Source organism: Oncorhynchus mykiss, chromosome 13, assembly GCF_057628025.1.
Source record: "Oncorhynchus mykiss isolate SJ-2025 chromosome 13, ASM5762802v1, whole genome shotgun sequence".
Taxonomy (NCBI): Eukaryota; Metazoa; Chordata; class Actinopteri; order Salmoniformes; family Salmonidae; genus Oncorhynchus; species Oncorhynchus mykiss.
In genome coordinates this window covers 46,830,242-46,849,449 of record NC_143034.1, presented here as the reverse complement: position 1 = coordinate 46,849,449, position 19,208 = coordinate 46,830,242, and the positions used below count along the sequence as shown (strand labels likewise).

Sequence of the window (19,208 nt, the reverse complement as noted above, 5' to 3'; positions counted from 1 at the left end):
AGGACAATGGTCCTGTCTGGGAATCTCACCATCTTTTTCTCCAAACAAATCGATCATTGTTTGGAAATGTTAAACTAGGTAAGGCTGGCCTGTGTCTGTTTCTCTGGATGCCATGGGGAAAGAGAGAGGGCCCCCCTAGTGCCTTTGACTGGTTCCTAAAGGATTATTGTTGTTTGACTGAGACCGCCTCTCCAGATGGTTTACCACAAGGTGGTGCCAGTGTATCAGCCCTTATTGTCTGGTTCAGTCGCTTCACTTCCTCAGATCAGCTCGTTGACTTGATAATGACTTGAATTTGTCTCCGTCTTGTGATAAAGAAGACATATATTTGATGGTCTAATGAATCTACCCTTTAGTATAGTAGTTTATTACTGTTGATGTGAAGTTATAATATAAGTCATAATATACTGTAGTGGTCTTTAAAATGTTACGCTTCAAATTCCTGATGTCAGATCTGTCAATATCATGTCTGTAACATGATCGTAATGTTGTCAATGATGTTCACACCGGGCTTTTGGCTTCTGAAACCACTTCCTTATCCTCACCAGATGTTATTTCCACAGAGGAAACTTCTATTGATGTGTTGTTCACTAAATCAGAGGTGAAGTCCAAGCAACAGCAGCATTGTGCCGGGCTTCCGCCTATTCATCGGTCCTCTCTCAGCTTTCATTATTACATTCTGTATCTCCGATCTTTAGTATTAGTCTGTTTCTCTCATTCTCAGTTCTCTCTCTGTACCTATTTAGCGAGATCATTCTCTTTCAGTGGGTGTTCCATGACTTAGTAAATGGCGACGACGTATATCAGGTACACATTTCCAAAAATGTGAAAATGGCATGAAGGCCATTACCAGATTCTTAAACCTTCAGCTGCCGATCTGGCTTCTGTCTTTAGAGACGTTCCTTTCAAAGTAACTGAAAGCAGCTCCAGCTGCATGTTTATCTCCAGACACATCTAGATGATGTTTAGACAAAAGAGTCACACTCAGCCACCCCAGGGGAGATATAAAGGCCCTTTAGACATATCACTGGAACCGTACATTTAGATAGAGTGAACGTTAAGACCCCGCATGCCAGCTGGGTGAGAGAGAGTAGGCCTCACTAAGGACAGACACAACAAATGTAAACCGTTTCAAAGTCATTAAGTCAATTGGTGTCATTGGTGCTGTAAAGTTTAGATTGTCTGTATGGATGCGGCTCCCTCCCATAAATTACCCAGGAGCCTCTCTGTCCTGTCTGTCGTTAGAGGCTCCCGCTGATGAATGAAGAATTATCACCCTCTTTCCTCGTAACGAGCTGCTTCCAGCATGACTTGCCAAATGTTTCCCCAACTCTGTACTGTATACTGTCCGTCTGTCAACACCGCTCTGATTCAAACTCCTGTGCAGGCTTTTGTTTGGAAGACAAATTTGGTTAGGGAGTACAAATTGTTTTTTTTTGTTTCCTGCATAATAGGGCCTATATGAATGGTCCTGTGTATTAGCAAAATTGAGCACTTCTCGCTCTAGCGTCTATTTCGGATGCCAAATTAGATGTGTGCACGGTCTACTCCGTGTGTGCGTGTGTGTGTGTGTGTGTGTGTGTTGTAGCTGTGTTGTTGGACGAGGTAATAGGTTTAGGCATGAGGTTATCTTATGGATTTATCAAAGAGCCCCTATTACCTGGTTGACTCACACTCTGGAATCTGCCTGCAATCTGGACTCAGGGATAGACGTTACATAGTAAATGAAAATCCGGGACCCTCAAATGAATATGATATGTTACATTTGGTATGGTACGTATTCATTTGTGGATGTCCATCATCCATTTCGTATTGCATGTTACGAATTACATACAATTCATAATATATGTTACGGATTACAATTTGTGTGATGTGTTACGAATTGCAATTTGTATGATATGCTATGAATTGCAATTTGTACAATATGTTCAGAATTTGCCATACGTATATGTTATGAATTCCAATTGGTTGTGGCTAACGTTAGCTAGGTGGGTAGGTGGCTTACGCTAATGTTAGCTAGGCTAGGGTTAAGGTTAGGAGTTATGTTAAGGGTTAGCTAACATGCTAAGTAGTTGCAAAGTAGCTAAAATACTAATGTCCGTGATGAGATTCAAACACGCAACCTTTGGGTTACTAGGCGTCAGCGGTGTATACCAATCCATCCACCCCTATCAACCACCCTCCTTTCGTTTTTGCCTTAAGTAACCTTCCGTCTTATTTAGCCACACCAAACGTAACAAATCATACTAATTCTAGTGTCCCGGATATTCATTTACTATGTTACATCTAGTCTATTAGACCAGCCTGGGAATCTTTAGTGTCCTTCTAGTCAAGCGACAAAGCTTCATCCTCAAGTTGTCTTGTGAAATAAAACGACAGACTGCCTTATCTATGAGGACTGAGGACACAGTGTTGAGTAATGCCATTCATATTCATCTGGTAAAAGTCTTAAGTCTAAATCCTAGTGGATCCCACTAGAAGGAATTCTAGGGAATCTACCTGCCTGTACACATGGTCTGTTTTTATTACATCACTGTCATTCTAGTAGAAATGTGATGGTTAACAGAGTAGTTTAGCATGCACCTCCTAGCAGCACACCTAGACACATGCAGACCATCCATAGTCTGCTTTATTTCAATTACTGAACCAAGGGGTTGCACGCGGTGTAATTCCAATTTGTCTTAGGTTGTCAAAGTGTAATCTAGCAAAAATGTACTTATATCACAACATGGTAGCTAAACAACACCACCTCACAATGTTTCTCTCTCTCTAATGCATTTGCTTTGATAATTCTTATCCCAGATTCTACAGAAACCCAAACAGCCCATCTCATCACAGACCTTGAACATGGCAGTCGTTCTGTGTGGTTAATGATGTGGAATTTGGGAGGGCTGGAGCAGGGATGGAAAGTGAGGGGAGCAGAGTGATATTGAGTGAATGATCTACTACAGTATCACTGCATAATGGTACCTGAAATCAGGGCAGTGAAACACAAATGCTCTGTGTGTGAGAGGGATGCAGAGGCATTAAGCTAGGTATTAATAAGTAACTCTATCCGTAAAGGTATCAACAGTTCAGTGAACAGTTTCAAGAACTACGATAGGCAAACGTCTAGTGTATTTGTTGGTGCCAGTGCAGTACACTGCGTCACAAGACTGGAGCACAAGACTTACTGTCGCCGGGTTGACATATTGTGCTGTAGTGTACTGGCTTACTGTGCTGTGTGAGAGAACTGACTAGACCTACATAGGTCATACTACTATTACCAGGGATGCTCATAGTAATCGTGTGTACAGTAAATGTACCGTAAGGCTTCTTCTCTACTGAGCCTGAGGGAAGGGAACGCAGAGCTGCTGGTTGCTGCAGCAGCAGCCACTCGTTCTACGGTCTGTGTTACCATGGACACGGCTCACTGTGGAAAGATCTCTAGTGGCTGTCTCTCTCTGGGATTTATGTTAACTGTTATGGGGGCTTGGCTGTTGTGTTCAATGCTCTCACCCACCGGTGTGAAATGATACACACAGTACGTAACAGAGATGTCACACACATCCAAAGTTCAGTCTCTACACTGATAAGTGAACACTCAAACAGTAAGACAGGTGAATGTGAACAAATCAAACACTTGACAAAGCAACCTTTGGCTGTGTTTGTGCATGGATAAGCTCTCTCTTTCTGTATAAGTGTGTGTGTGTGTGTGTTTCTATTAGCTGTGGGGTTAGTGAGCATAGGGGGTGGGTGGGTGTGAGAAGGGGACAGAGATACACAGACACACTGATAGGGACAAAGTGAAAGGGAGAAAGAGAGAGCGAGGGGCATGAGGGAGGAGACTAACTATGACTGAACTATGAGTTGGCTGTGAGCATGAGAGAGCAACAGTGACCGAGATAGGGAGAGGATGTTTGATAAGCGGCTTGGGAAATGACTGTTTAAGTTTGTGCGTTGAATGCAGAGACATTGTGGAGCCGGACATGAGCAGTGACAGCAGCTCCAAGAAGCGCTATGTATCAACCCTCAGGATGTACATCGGCCCCACCAACACTTCCCCTGGGCAGGGAAAAAACATCCTGGCAGCCAGTATCACTTCTGCTACTGCCACTAGGACTGGGATAGACACAGCCTCTAGTACAGGTAAGAGTGTGTGTGTGTGTGTGTGTGTGTGTGTGTGTGTGTGTGTGTGTGTGTGTGTGTGTGTGTGTGTGTGTGTGTGTGTGTGTGTGTGTGTGTGTGTGTGTGTGTGTGTGTGTGTGTGTGTGTGTGCGTAATGTCTGTCAGTGTGTAGTGGTGTAGTATGTGGCAGTGATGGAGGGGTCTAGGAGTGTTGGCACTATTGGCATTGTTTTCTAGTTGTTCAGGTCAACATTGTAATAGACAAGTTAGAACAGACATTTATCCCAGTGGCTGCATAGCTGAGTGAACCCTAACCACACACCATGACAAAGCACTTCGCTTTCATTTACAGACAGTATATTTGCTTGTTTTACATGACAATGATAGTTATTGCTTTGGTTTCTGCTTGCCAGTTTGATATTGTAGATAACATGTTGTATTGTGTTTGGACTCTGTACTTCTTGACCACTGGCTTTTGTTTTGGCGTCGTTTATAGTTACCGTGTAAAACGTCCGCTGCCATCCTCCTAACAAAACACTTCAACGTGTATGTATCGAGATTTATTGTGTGTACTTCCTCGTACGTGCACCATCAAAGCGCACAGCATGTACAGCATTTCATGTATTTCCAGATTGCCCTAATTAGCATTGGCTTCATGCCCATTTACCAGAGAAGTGAAGGGTGCAGGAATCTACATGTCCAGTGGTTGTTTGTGAGTGCACTTAAAAGGCCATGTGGTTCTTGTTTTGAACAGCCTGAGGAAGGGGTTTGGAGAAAATAACATTAGTCCCCCCGCCCTCAGCCTCCTTTGTACATGTTTTGTGACTGTGTTTCTCTCAGAGTGCAGTATCCTAAACACCTGTAGTGTAGGATGACATTACTGTGACAGTTCCATCCGCACTGGAAAGTTAAAGAGGCGTGTAAAAGCAGAGCAAACATTTTTACTTTACATTCATGAATCACGTGATAATCACAGCTAAATCAGTTCTAGAAGGCAGAAGGAGTTTGGAGGATCTGGAAGAGCTCACCAAATGGTCCAGAATGGAGTTCAAGCCTGAAAAAAGGGAAGTGTCCAGGAACGGTACCGATTCAAGATTGGAGAGGAGACCATCCCCACAGTCAGGATGGGTATGGTCCAGGGGAAGTGCTAAAGTTCTCTGGTCTAGAGTTACCAAGGTGGTCCACCTCGAGCCTGGGGAAGTGGGAAGAGCCTGGGGAAGTGGGAAGAGCCTGGGGAAGTGGGAAGAGCCTGGGGAAGTGGGAAGAGCCTGGGGAAGTGGGAAGAGCCTGGGGAAGTGGGAAGAGCCTGGGGAAGTGGTACAGGGCTGAGCTCAATGACAGAGAGTGTGAAGGAGATGCTCTTGCAAGCTGACACGTGGATGACATCTCTGAAGAAGAGCGGCCTGCCAGGAAAGTTTAAGGGATGTGGCTACCAACACAGAGTACTTCCCAGACTCCTCTGGCCACTGCTTGCCTATGAGGTACCTCTTTCAACAGTGGAGGCACCAGAGGAAAATTAACAACTTCCTCGGGAGATGGCTGGCGGTCCCAAGAAGCTACTCCTTCATCTGCCTGTACAGCACAGACAGCAAGCTGCAGCTGCCAATAAAGCATTTTTTTTTGTAGAGGAGCACAAGGCAACAAAAGCACGTTAGGCTATGATGCTATGGGACTGCAAGGATGAGAGGGTTTGCCAGGCAGAGATCGAGGTCAGGAAAAAACAGGGCAGCTGGACATGCTGGAAGAGCGTGCAAGAGAGGGCACTCACCTGGCAAGACATCTGGAACATGGAAGTTTCTGCTTTTCTCTGTGTATGATGTGTTGCCCACACCAACAAACCTCCACACATGGGGGTTGGCAGAGAGCCCCAGCTGCACACTATGTGGATGACCAGCCAACCTGGAGCACGTGTCCTCTTGACAAACAGCTCTGACCAATGGAAAGTTCAGGTGTCAGCATTACCAAATACTGACTTGGGACTGGCCGCGGGACTGGAGCAAGCAGGGAGAAAGCCCAAACATCTCACCTAGGCCCCCTTTTTCATCCACTTCCTCAGGCCAGGAGAAAGCGCAGCAAAGGGAACAAGGACCAAAGGGATCCTTTTCACAGTAGGTGACTGGGAGATGTCGGCCAAGAGAAGATAGCCAGCACAAGCCTCAGACCAGATATCGTTCTCTGGTCTAGAGGACCAAGCAGGTGGTCCTCATCGAGCTCACAGTGCCCTGGGAGGAGAGGATAGAGGAGGCACATGAGTGGAAGCTCGAGAAATACCATGAGGTATTCTTGAGTCAGCAGAATGGATGGAGAGCCTGGAATCTGTCAGTTGAGGTCGGCTGCAGGAGCTTCGCAGGCCAATCACTCTAGAGAACCCAGGGGGTGCTCAGCATTGACGGAGTGGCAAGGGAGAAGCTAGTGGCTGACGTCAGCAAGCAGACAGTGTCATCCTGTTGCATCTGGCTGAAGATTAATGCCAGGGATCAATGTTAAGATGCAAATAAAGATAGAAGTTTATTGTTGTCAATAAATATGTATTGTTGCATAACAAACAGATTTACAATTCAGAGATGTGAGATGTTTTAGTGCCAAGATGTTGGCTGTGTGCTACTGTGCTCTTTATACTAATTTGGTGATCTGGTGGAGAAACAGAGGAAGTGTCTCAGTGTTTCTGCTGCAGATGTTTTGGTTCAGGCTTATTTTCCCAATATACATGTGTGGGTTTGGGCTATTTGTGTCTGTGTTGTAGACAATATAGTAGGTGTCACGGTATGCTGGAGTCTTTCCTGTAACAGGGAGAGCTGATAAATACTCTGCTAGAAGAGAGATGTGGTTAGCACATTTAGAGCAGAGGAAGAACAGAAATACAAAAGCAGCGATAAGGAAACGTGGTCAGTAATGCAAGATGACAGGCCAGGCTGAACACCCCGCTGTTAGTGCCGGTAGGCTGACCAAAAGTGTTTTAGCAGTTGTTTTCCCCCAGGGTGAGAAAACAGAGTGGCCAAATTCCACCCAAAGTAGTAGTTCTACCGGTATCCAAGTGCTACAGTACATGTACAAATTACCTCGACTAACCTGCACCTCCGCACATTGACTCGGTACCGGTACCCCTTGTATATAGCCTCGCTATTGTTACTTTTTATAATTTTTTACTTTAGTTTGTTTGGTAAATATTTTCTTAACTCTTCTTGAACTACATTGTTGGTTAAGGGCTTGTAAATAAGCATTTCACGGTAAGGTCTACACTTGTTGTATTCGGCGCATGTGACAAATAAAGTTGGATTTGAGTGTTGATTGATTGATTAACTTCAGAGCACATGCACAAAGACGTTATATGTACGTGTGGTTGTTTCACATGCCAAAGCCACACAGCTATAGGAGCCTGCGTATAAGGCTGTCATAGAACAGATGGCCTGCTGTATGAATTTCAAATGTCTTATGATACTCTCTGTCCCCTGACCCCTGACCCCCGTCCCACTCACCCCCTGTTACCCTGTCTCTCACCCCACCTGCACCATCTCATCCAGGGAGCAGCTGCCCCACACCTACCCCTCTCAGAGGTCTGGATCCACCCCTGTTCACAGAGCCATTGGAGGACTGCTCGGCGGATGAAGGAAGTGACATCACACTCCGAGGGGTTATCACAGGAAGTCAGCCAATCAGTGTGTCCTGGCTGCACAATGGTGAGCTGAGGACTGGCCTTATTCTCCATGTCTTGCACAGTTTGGCTCTATGCCATTTAGAATTCAGCATTATGTCCTGGCTGCACAATGGTGAGCTGAGGACAGGCCTTATTCTCCATGTCCTGCACAGTTTGGCTCTATGCCATTTAGAATTCAACACTATGAATTTGAATAGAAAATGTCTTCATTAAAATCAATTTCCACTATGACATTTTATATCCATTGCCAAATGGACTTGAACGCCCAAACAACAAGGTAAATAAAAAGCACATTTGTGTCACTCTGCTGCCTATGTTGAAAATTAGTACTACCTTGTGATGTTTTTTAGTTCTTTATATATCACCACGTTAGAAGGATAAGAAACTGCTTTCAAGTGATACTGCTCACGCTCCTCCGTTAACGCCTTAATTCAATTTTCATTTCAGGGTAGTGGGTGTTCACCCTCCCACACACTCAGTTTTTCTCCCTTTATGCCGGTCTCTCTCTTTCACATTCACACTCTCTGAGACACACACACACACTGAAGCTGAGGACCAGTGTCAGTGGCCTGAGCTCTGAGAGAGTTTCATGTGGCTGTATATGGGTGTTCCCGTGGGCAGGTGAGGCAGTGTTTTTTGGGGAGCCCCTCTTCGATGGCAGTGAGACGAGGCTGGTGGTGAGGGAATGCCTACCTGAGGACGCGGGCGCCTACACCTGTGTGGCAGAGAACCGAGCGGGCAAGACCTCCAGCAGCGCAGCTGTGTGTGTGAGAGGTAAGACGACACACACACACAATGCTGAAGTGAGCTCAGATCACTGGTGTACCACACACAGGTCAGCGAAACTTTAGTATGTCACTTGCTCAGATGATACAGCCTGTGGCTTTATTTTGCATGAACACCAACAACACAAAAGGGTTAACTGCACTCCAGTAAAAGTTTAGATTCTGATTGTTGTGGGGTTTTTTTCTTCTTTTGTCCCTTCTGTTACGGGATACGAAACTGAAATTGTCCCCTGATGGAAACAATGCAGACTTCGAGACTATCTGCGGAGTCCTGAACGCAACTTCACACACTTCCCCTCCCCTCAACAACAGCATTATGGAGAACAGAGGCTCAAAGTTACTACTGTCATCCAACAATGACAGTGTGTTCAGACAACCCAGCTCCCCAAGAAGCTCTAACACCCCGAGCCCAGGAGGACCCCGAAAAGGTAGAACATGAACTCATTATAGACTATCTCTTATACCCTGAGTGTACAAAACATTAGGAACACCTTCCTAAAATTGAGTTGCACCCCCTTTTGCTCTCAGAACTGCCTCAGTTTGTTGGAGCATGGACTCTATAAGGTTTTGAAAGCGTTCCACAGAAATGCTGGCCCGTGTTGACTCAAATGCGTCCAACAGTTGTGTCAAGTTAACTGGTGGAGCATTCTTGATACACCCGGGAAACTGTTGAGCGTGAAAAACCCAGCAGTGTTGCAGTTCTTGACACATTCAAACTGGTGCACCTACTACCATACCCTGTTCAAAGGCACTCAAATATTTTGTCTTGACCAGTCACCCTCTGAATGGCACACACACACAATCCATGTCTCAAGGCTTAAAAATCCTTCTTTAACCTGTCTCCTCCCCTTCATCTACACTGATTGAAGTGGATTTAGCACGTGGCATCAATAAGGGATCATAGCTTTCACCGGGATTCACCTGGTTAGTCTGTCATGAAAAGAGCAGGTGTTTTTAATGTTTTGGACACTCAGTGTATATCTATTTCATATTGTATACAACTCTTTAAAGCAGGCAAGGTTATTTCTGCAAAAATGATTTACTTTTGGCTCATTTCCAAAGACATTAATATGTTTTCTGTCCAGCACACTATGGGTTATTATGGACACCTGGTTATTTTCTCGTCATTCAGATGAACCACATCACTCATATTTGGTATTAATCACTTCAACCAATCAAGGCTTAGTTCAACAACGGGAGTGTCTGCATGGACGTCTCATCCTGCTGACTGCCTTTGTACCGTGTCCCTTGTTCTGTATATGAATGCTGCTTTGTTCTGCACTCTGTCCAGCACCATGTATGGGAAGACACAGTCCACAGTAGCATAGCTAAACCTAGAGACAGGTGGGTGTGTCCAAATACCCATACTAGCGTACTACAAAGTAAAACTGCATAGTCATTTTGGCGTTTCAACTAGTAGGCAGGTAGCCTAGTGGTTAGCGTGTTGGACTAGTAACCGAAAGGTTGCAAGATCAAATCCCAGAGCTGACAAGGAACAACTCTGTCATTCTGCCCCTGAACAAGGCAGTTAACCCACTGTTCCTAGGCTGTCATTGAAAATAAGAATTTGTTCTTAACTGACTTGCCAGGGTAAAATAAATAAAAACATGAACTTGTCTTTTCCAACTCATGTGTTTGACAACAACTGATAATCAGATAACTTGATCTGCTGTACCAAAATGAACGAATGACAAGAGTCAACGCAATCGCGCATTAGATGATGAAATTTCACATACTATAAAACATAATTTTTTTGCATACTATTTAGTACTCTGGTTTTCAGACCATTTTGTCAACAGAAACTGTAATTGTTAATTTGCTACGTGAGGCTTATATGATCAAATAGAAGTTTTGCAATTGTTACGAATGCTCTGATAAGTGGACACGTGTCATTTTCGGCATCTTACCCCAAAAATACTTTATATTGGAGTTGTTCCTGTTGTCATAGAGATAAAGGACTCATCATGGATATAACCCGTTTTAGCATGGATGTTGCCATTGAGGGCTTCCACCATTTTAAACTAGTCAACCAGGTGGAGATTCCAATGAGTTGGGAGCAATCAGCCAATGATGAAGGAAATTGACTACTTTAAAATGGAGAAGCCCATGCTGTCACAGACACTATAATGGCACAGATAAAAATATGAGCCCTCTATTTATCTCTATGGCCTGGTGTTCACACACCCTCTCATTGGCTAGAATGGTCTGACCTGATCTTGCTTGCCTTCCATATTTGAGGACATGTATTTCCATTGTTAGAGCTTTCACTTGAATATCTTGTCAATATAATAGACCATCTTTGTTTATGGTCCAGAGAGAGCTTAGCCACGCCCTCCCACACCCCTATCACTAACTACCTGCACCTGTGATCTCATCTCACCTCCGTTCCACCAGTCTCCACAGAAGTCACGCCAAAGAAGAGAGCCAGCTCGGGGACAGGTAAGATACACACTAGTCTTTCTCTCTCCCTTCCTCTGTGAACAAGCCAAGAGCTGCATCCGTCTCTCTTTCAATGCATTTATTCTGTATATCATGTCCAGTTGTTGTCCTTGCTTTCATCTATTGTGTTAATATCAACCCACCGCTTTTGAATCATATTGTCGTCCAGCCTCAGATACTAGAGCTACACATTTAGTTTGACCCTTTGTACTCTTCTGTATTGCCAGTGTGTATTGTGCTGCTGTGGTGAGGGACTTTGCTCTGGTCTGGGTAAGGCTAGAGTGTTATTGTGTATGAACTGGGTAAGGTTCATACACAAAGTTCACACGGGCCACCAGTTGCCCATCCCTGACTTAATTGCATACTTTTGTGTAGGTAACTTGTAACTTTGTCATTAGATTTAGGTTTACATCGTTCTGTGGATAACCCAGAATCTGATTTGTCATACATTAAATTATGCTGGCTGTCCAGTCTTATCAGTTGCCTCTAATCTGTGTGTAAGAAAGAGGAAAGTTGTTTACAATTAGGCCAGTAAATGAATAATTGTATTCAATTTGAAATGGAGTGATTTTTAAAATAGGGCTGTTTGTTAGGCTAGACGGGCATCAGTTGAATGCATTCCATGGGAGGTTTTGTGACGTCAGTCCCTCTCGTCTCAAAGAGAAAGTGCTTTAATACACTCACGCCAATTAGAACAGAAGTGCAGCTTTATCACAGTGGTTTTAGTCAAATGTACCATACCGATTTGACTACTGACCAGAAAGAGGCCGTGTCCACAAAGCCCTTTGGGTATTTGCTCTTAAAATGAATTCTCTTCTGTAATATAATGTCAGGGTTATAAGGAAGTCATCTGTCCCTGGTTATAAATGATATCTAACCATTTCTATCTTCAGCATACTGGATGACAGTATTGGCATTTCATTTACATTGAAAATGAATGTTTGGTCTGTATGCTTTACCATGTTATGTACTTGTGTGTGTGTGTGTGGACGTTTTGTAGTTTAACTTGTTGGATCCTCATGGTTTCATAAGGACTGCTCCTGCTTGTGTGGTATGTCATCTGTGTTTGGTCATGAAAACCTCCCTGCAGACCCGCACACTTAAACCCATACACACAAACACAACATCCGTACAAACAAACAACCAGAACCACTCATACACACACCATAACACTTACATGTACAAGAACGCACACAGTTCTCACACGCAGTTAATAATGTTTTGTAAACAAATAATTATTGTGGACTCTAGTCAAAACTGGGTTTACCCTGTCTTTCACAGCCTCGTTGCAGTTTAAGGATCCCCCATCCCACATTGAGGCACGGCTAGGAGAGACAGCCCGTCTGACGTGTGTGTTCTGTGGAAGTCCCCCTGTGGTGTCCTGCTGGATACGAAATAAAGAACCGGTACCAATATTATTTTCTGAAGAGTAAACAAGTATCACTAGCCTTCTTTTCAAAGCCTTCTGAGCGTGTGAGTGTACAGTTTGTCTTTTTGCCTCTCTCTTTCTCTCTCTCTCTGTCTCTGTCTCTCTGTGTGTGTAGGTTGTAGATGGGTCTGAGTTGTGGGTAGAGAGCAGTGATCAGAGCAGTACGTTGGTGATAGCAGAGCCAGGACCTGAGCACTCAGGACGCTACACCATTGTAGTACGAGACCGCAAGAGCTCGGCGCAGCACACCCTCGCTCTTTCTGTCATAGGTAAATAACACTTGCAAAATATTTCTGTGTTTTTGTGCTGAACCTGTTTGTAACCTGTGCCGTGTCTTCCTGGTCCCAGAGCGGCCCCAGTCCCCAGCCTCCAGCCCTGTGGTGTCTCTCCTCTCTGTCTCTCCTCTCTGTTTGGTCCTGTCGTGGTCTGGGCCCTGCTACGACGGAGGCAGTGCTGTCCTGGGCTACGTGGTGGAGGTGAGGAGGAAAGGCCCCGCTGAGTCTGGGGGCTGGAGTGAGCTCACAGCCCATTGCAAGAGTACTTCTTACAAGGTGCGCGCCGGGCTTGAGCCTCAGGGGGAGTACTGCTTCCGGGTGAGGGCCTACAACGTGGTGGGGGTGAGCGAGCCCAGTGAGGAGTCTCAGCTTATCAAGATGGAGCAGATAGGTGAGCCATGTCGGTGTCTAGTTGATTGGTTCCAGCAGGAGTCGTATACTGTGAACTTCATCATGTGTGGCTCAGTTGGGAGAGCATGGCGCTTGCAATGCCAGGGTTGTGGGATCGATTCCCGCGGGGGACCAGTACAAAAAAATGTATCCACTCACTACTACTGTAAGTCGTTCTGGATAAGAGTGATTGCTAACTTACTCAAATGTAAAATGTTAATCGAGTTTGTTTGTTACATGGACTTCATGCCAGCTGCAGAGAGGAACACACTTCAACAAGACTTCAACTCAATCTGTTTCCTATAGATTTGTATCAATAGCGTGCATCGTATCGGATGACTGACAGCTCACATGTCTGTCTCTGTGTGTGTGATCTGTAGCTGAGCCACAAGAGGAGGAGTCTCCTCGGACATATGAGGACGTCACCATCGACTCCACCCACAAGGTCACTGATCACTACAATGTACTGGAGAAACTGGGAGTGTGAGTATCTCCCATGAAGCATAACACAAAACACACACATGCCTGTGTATAATGCAGTGTAGATAACAAAATGAGTTCAACTCACTGCCACCAGATCAGCAGGTTTAGCGATAACCTCTCTTATCCTCTGGTAGGTTGACATGAACAAAGATGTCTGTTCATCTAGACAAGGGACACTCACTATCTCGTTTCATGCCAGCTCTTGTTCACAAATGTTTTTCAAGTGGGAAAAAAATGTTTTTCCCTCCCCTCTGAAATGTCAAAGACATGACTGATCTAGCCTTGACAAAAAACACTTGTTGGTTCAGTGTTTAGTCAACAGAGAGGGGAATATTGCGTCACAGAGGAGAGAGAAGTGTTCAAACAGCAACCCTGATCATCTCCGTTTAGTCAGAATAAGAGATGTGGTTTAATTTTCTGACCCACTCACTCTACCATATCTTTTATACGTGTAAGTATCTCTACTGACACCTAGCTCTCCCTCCTCTGAACTCGTACAGTATGAAGGCAGAGAGTTGTCTAAGTGATTTAGTCGTTAGGACCATAGAATATAATATTTGAATTCTAGCACTGTAGTTAGAACACTGAGTTTTTCCTGACCATGAAGTCCCTAGTGAAACCCCCAGAGTTTTTCTTGGTCAGGTCTCATGGTCAGGTATAACTTGGAGACAGCAATCCTTCCTTTACATTCCTGGTCAGATCTCTATCTCAGATCTCCAGATGGAGAAAGTTGTTCTGGAGCCATGATTAAACAGACTGTTTGGCACCGATTACCATTGCATTATTGTCCATGGGGTTCGCAGCTCTGTGTGTCTATGTACTGTATGTCTATAGCAGGGGTGGGCAAAGTACAGATCCATCCCACGAGGCCATTCAATCCGGCCTGCGGGAGGTTTGAGAATTTATACATTTTTGGGGGAAATTCTGATTATTATAGGTAAAAAAAAAAAAACACTCCAGGCAACTCTTGAACATCTATAACTAGATATAAAGTTTGTAGAAATGATAATGGACCGATATAACTGCCCTTTTTCTGGCCCACAAATTTATTTTGACAAACAAATCGGTCCCCCAAAAAATCTGCGGGGCCCTTTGTTTAATTTTTAAATCCAGATGTTTGCCCGCCCCCCTACACGCATTAATGTAATCATAGACTGATTCTGATTTGTATGGACAAAAGTGTCTCATCAATCCATTGCATGGATGGCAATATTAATGCAAAGCAACTCTATTCGCTCTGTTTATGTGTAAAGCAGTTAAACTACTCAGTTGGCCATACTTATTCTTCCGCTGCCACCTGTAGGGCCAAAACTGTAAAAGCTACCAACACCAGAACAACTTTAAAATGTGCAGGCTGACCCTCTTGCAGTGTGCTTGGGAAAAAACTTTTTGATACCACTTATACTTTTCAGCTCCATAGGCTTGAACCATTTAAAACTACCAACACCAAAACAACTAACATTTGCAGTGGTACTGTTGGTAAAAAATAAAACTGTTTTGATATTACATATACGTTTCACACTACCACACTATTTGCATGAATCCCAATGGATTTCAGGGGTCATAGACTTGAATGGGAAAAATGACTACTAGTCCTCCACCGTTTTTAAGCTAGAAACGCCATTGAAAGTTTAAAACGTGCAGACCGGTCTGGAGTAGGTTGCTTGTATACTGACCACAACCTCGCAACTACTGACCACAACGACTGACCACCGCTACAAACCCCACCCTGACGTTGACATGTGCAGACTGGCTCAATATAGATCCCTTCAACACAACTTGTTGCTATCATTCCTACTTCACAAACTATAAAGCTGGTTGTATTTCAATGGCGGAATGCAGGCTTCGACATTAACTGAAATCGGTGCCACAACTTTTAAGACAAAACATGTTGAGAGCTTAAAAACACTTTATATGGCTTATGATGAATACTGTAGTGCTCCCTCTACCCTACTATACCAGCCCACAATAACCCATTATAGTAACTCCACACCTACAGCCAATCTAAAATTGGTCACCATCACTAACCTGTAGCCTATGAAAAACATATTACTACCATTATTACTACAGCCGCCACTACCACATCTTTCATTCCTGTGAAAAACGCCTAAAGAGGAGCAAGCAAACCACACTTTCTAGTTAATGATGTCGATCCCCTGTGACACTCCGCAGGGGGAAATTTGGCCAGGTGTTCAAACTGACTCACAAGGAGACGGGTCGTGTGTGTGCCGGAAAGTTCTACAAGGGCCGGCGGGCCAAGGAGAGGGAGGCGGCCCGTAAAGAGATAGAGCTGATGAACTACCTGCACCACCCCAAACTGGTCCAGTGTCTGGGGGCCTATGATCTCAAGCCAGAGATGGTCATGGTCATGGAGTTGTAAGTATAGAATCTAGACAACAACCATTGACCACAATACATGGCAGTGGAGGCCATGGAGCCCTGTAGAAGTAAATGCATGAGGTCCCCTGTCACTGATGTGAATTGAGTTGAATTTAATCCAATTGAAAATACAACCATTATTGACCCTGTGATTGTTTGTGTGCAGCATTGCCGGAGGTGAGCTGTTTGAGCGTATAGTGGACGACAGCTTTGTGCACACAGAGCCGGCCAGTGTGCACTACATGCAGCAGATCGTGGAGGGGATGGGCTACATGCACCAGCAGAACATCATCCACCTGGACCTGAAGCCTGAAAACATAGTGTGTGTTGACCACACTGGCACGCGCATCAAGATCATTGACTTTGGCCTGGCCAGCAAGCTGGGTGAGTGTGGGGCTGGCTGGGGGACAGAGCCCTATACAGAGCCCTATGAATGGTGCTGCAGGTTTTGGAAGCATTGTTGGTTTGCATTGCAACACCTGGAAAATGAATGTCTGCCTCTGTGTTCACTGTGATATATGGTTGTGTCTTAAATGGTACCCTATTACCTATATAGGGAATAACTTTTGATCAGGGCCCATAGGGCTGTGTTTAAAAAGGCCCTGGTCAAAATTAGTGCACTATGTTGGGAATAGGGTGTCATTTGGGATTCATACTCATTACCCTGAGGTGTTGTCTCTCCTCCAGACCCCTCCACTCCCCTGAAGGTGATGCACGGGACACCAGAGTTTGTGGCTCCAGAGGTGATTGGTTATGAGCCTGTTAGCTTAGCTACAGACATGTGGAGCATTGGAGTCATCTGCTACATATTGTGAGTACTTAGGGAATTTTCTGTTTAATTCATTCTCAATTAGACATTCTTCTCTGCCTACAGCAGGGCTTGACAAAAATTGAGTTTTTCTGCCACCTAGTGGCCATACATTGCTATTGTTCATATATCAAGTTCAAATGTTTGCGTCTGCATAAGTGCGTGTGTCTGTGTGCGTGTGTGTTCAGACTGAGTGGCGAGTCTCCCTTCCAGGGTAACAGTGAGGCAGAGACCCTGGCCTTGGTGACTGGTGCTCAGTGGGAGTTTGACGAGGAGAGCTTCGAAGAGATCACTGACCAGGCCAAAGACTTCATCAGCTCCCTGCTCAACAAGGAACCAAGGTCTGGGACAACACCATATTCCATATACCTGTACCAATATATAGTCTCAGAGCTAGGCTCATCCATAGACAGTCACTCAGTCTCCCCTCTAACCCTCCCCATCTGTCCTCTAACCCTCTCTCTGTTCCCAACCAGGCGCAGGATATCCTGTGACGAGGCTCTGGTCCACTCCTGGATAGCTGAGCCCATCTCGGCAGACCCCAGCACCACCAAGTGTCTCTCCAAGGAGAAGATGAAGAGGTACCTCGCCAAGCAGAAGTGGAAGGTAGGTAGTGGGTTCCCCACCAAGATGACACTTTGTATTTTACTTTTCAGTTCTTTCATTCTTCCATCATCCCCCAGTTGGTGTGTGAAACTGACTGAAGCCTCTCTGTGTATCTCCTGTAGAAAACAGGGAAAGCCCTGCTGGCGCTGAAGAGGATGGCTCTCCTGTCTAAAGCCGATGGGCCTGGCTCTCCCACCACCCCTGCAGAAGGTGAGACCTCCCTCCAGACTTCCAAAACCTGCCATACCCAATACAAACCATGGCAGTTTCTCATAACCCTACCATTCCCCCCACACACACACACACACACACACACACAGTTTTATAATTGGAAAGTGATACAAATTGAGGCAACGGTATGCTTTAGGACCATGCGGACCCACTTCTAAAACCAAAGTTGGGCCCCTAGTGACATATGACCCTGTTAGCCCGGTCAACCAGATGAGCACTACGCAGACCATTGGTTGACCTGTCCTCAGTCTGGCTGACCAGGCTATGACTCTGTTGTGAGCCTTGACCCTGTGTCTGACCCCTGACAGACAGCCCCCTGAGTCCTGAGGCAGAGCAGGCCTTGCAGTCTCTAGAGGTCAAACTCCAGGGGGTGCCCCAGTTCTCCCTGACCCCAACGGACCAGACTGTCTCCCAGGGCTCCACCGCCCGCCTCTCCTGTCACCTCACAGGTACCTACCTATACACTGCATTCCACTACAAACGGCTTCCATCTCAATCGCTTTATTAGACATGTTTGGTTGACCGGATTACACGTTCAGCTGGGGCTTGTAAGGATTTTAAAGGCTTTGTTTGAAAGTTGGACATGGATGAAGAGCCATCATGCCTTACTAAGTCCCTTGCTCAAGGACACACCTCTGCATCCTGCGGTGTAATACACACTAAGCTTTTTAGTTCAAGGGTGTAACTACATTCCATGTCTGAGCTCTTGTCATTGGATGTTTCCTCTCTCTCTCACTCCTCCTTTCAGGGTATCCTGACCCAGAAGTGGTGTGGTTGAGGGGGGAGGGGCCTCTGGAGGAGTCATCCCGGGTGCAGATAGAGTATGAAGAGGATGGGCTCTGCACCCTGGTCCTGTCCCAGGTCGGGCCAGAGGACTCGGATGTTTACACCTGTCGGGCCACCAACGACCAGGGGAAGGCACTGTGTTCAGCCAAACTCATAGTAAAGGAATAGGTTTGTTCAGAACTGTGAATATATATTGAAACACAAACAAGCAAATGTGCAGAAATTCAGACGCCCATGTTTGTGAAGTGTCTTTCAATCGTTCCAGAAAATGGTGTGTAGCGCTTGAACCACTAACTCGGTACATTACGGCTCTGGTGAAACAACTCTTTGATTTCTGATTGAAAACCTCTTAAGTCCTGCTAGTTATTTTGGACATGGGTATGAAAATGGTAATCCTGTGAATTAAGACTACTATTAAGACACTGGCTCTATTGACAGTAAATGAATCTTTTTGCACCAGGTATGATTGTTAAACATTTGCCAGATGTAAGTTTAATGTGATGTATTGTAACTGCTATGAATTTGGAATCATGTCTTTTTCCCAGTGAACCGTTACTGTACAAACATTTTATAGTTGCCTCGAAGACCAATGGCTTTTAAATTTTTACAGTTATGTCCACCAGATGACAGCATCTTCTTTTGACAAAGAGTTTGTCTTGTGGTGGAACAGCAGCCTTGTGGAAAGTGTGACAATAAAAGACAGGAAGCATAATTCCACAGCATTGTAACCCCACTGTGTTACAGATGACTATGTTGTGTCTACTAACTTAACTGGATTCAGATTCTTTGAAACTTTAAAGGCGATTTCCAATTGAGGTGGTTTGCTGTAAATGCA

The 19,208-nt window shown here is 45.0% G+C and overlaps 1 protein-coding gene across 2 annotated transcripts; it reads left to right on the top strand.

Moving 5' to 3' along the window:
- The first annotated feature begins 1,995 nt into the window (after positions 1–1,995).
- On the top strand, positions 1,996–19,101 carry LOC110486267 (myosin light chain kinase, smooth muscle). Of its 2 annotated transcripts, none has more exons than XM_021557724.3 (17): positions 1,996–4,128; positions 7,629–7,784; positions 8,384–8,536; positions 8,796–8,975; positions 10,942–10,986; positions 12,268–12,392; positions 12,531–12,684; positions 12,764–13,081; positions 13,461–13,563; positions 15,736–15,939; positions 16,109–16,326; positions 16,630–16,753; positions 16,939–17,091; positions 17,227–17,356; positions 17,479–17,566; positions 17,896–18,036; positions 18,336–19,101. In XM_021557724.3, the coding sequence occupies exons 1-17, from the start codon at positions 3,969–3,971 to the stop codon at positions 18,539–18,541; spliced, it is 2,658 nt and encodes an 885-aa protein (XP_021413399.3). In that variant the 5' UTR covers positions 1,996–3,968; the 3' UTR covers positions 18,542–19,101. The 2 variants fall into 2 exon arrangements, with proteins under 2 accessions (XP_021413399.3, XP_090052458.1); XM_090196332.1 differs by having other exon boundaries at positions 7,629–7,874.
- Positions 19,102–19,208: the final 107 nt, after the last annotated feature.

Coding starts and splice junctions, on each gene's coding strand:
- LOC110486267 (XM_090196332.1), top strand. CDS start 3,969: ATGAGCAGTGACAGCAGCTCCAAGAAGCGCTATGTATCAACCCTCAGG. Junction 4,129..7,628: donor AGACACAGCCTCTAGTACAG/GTAAGAGTGTGT, acceptor CATCTCATCCAG/GGAGCAGCTGCCCCACACCT. Junction 17,092..17,226: donor CTGCTCAACAAGGAACCAAG/GTCTGGGACAAC, acceptor GTTCCCAACCAG/GCGCAGGATATCCTGTGACG.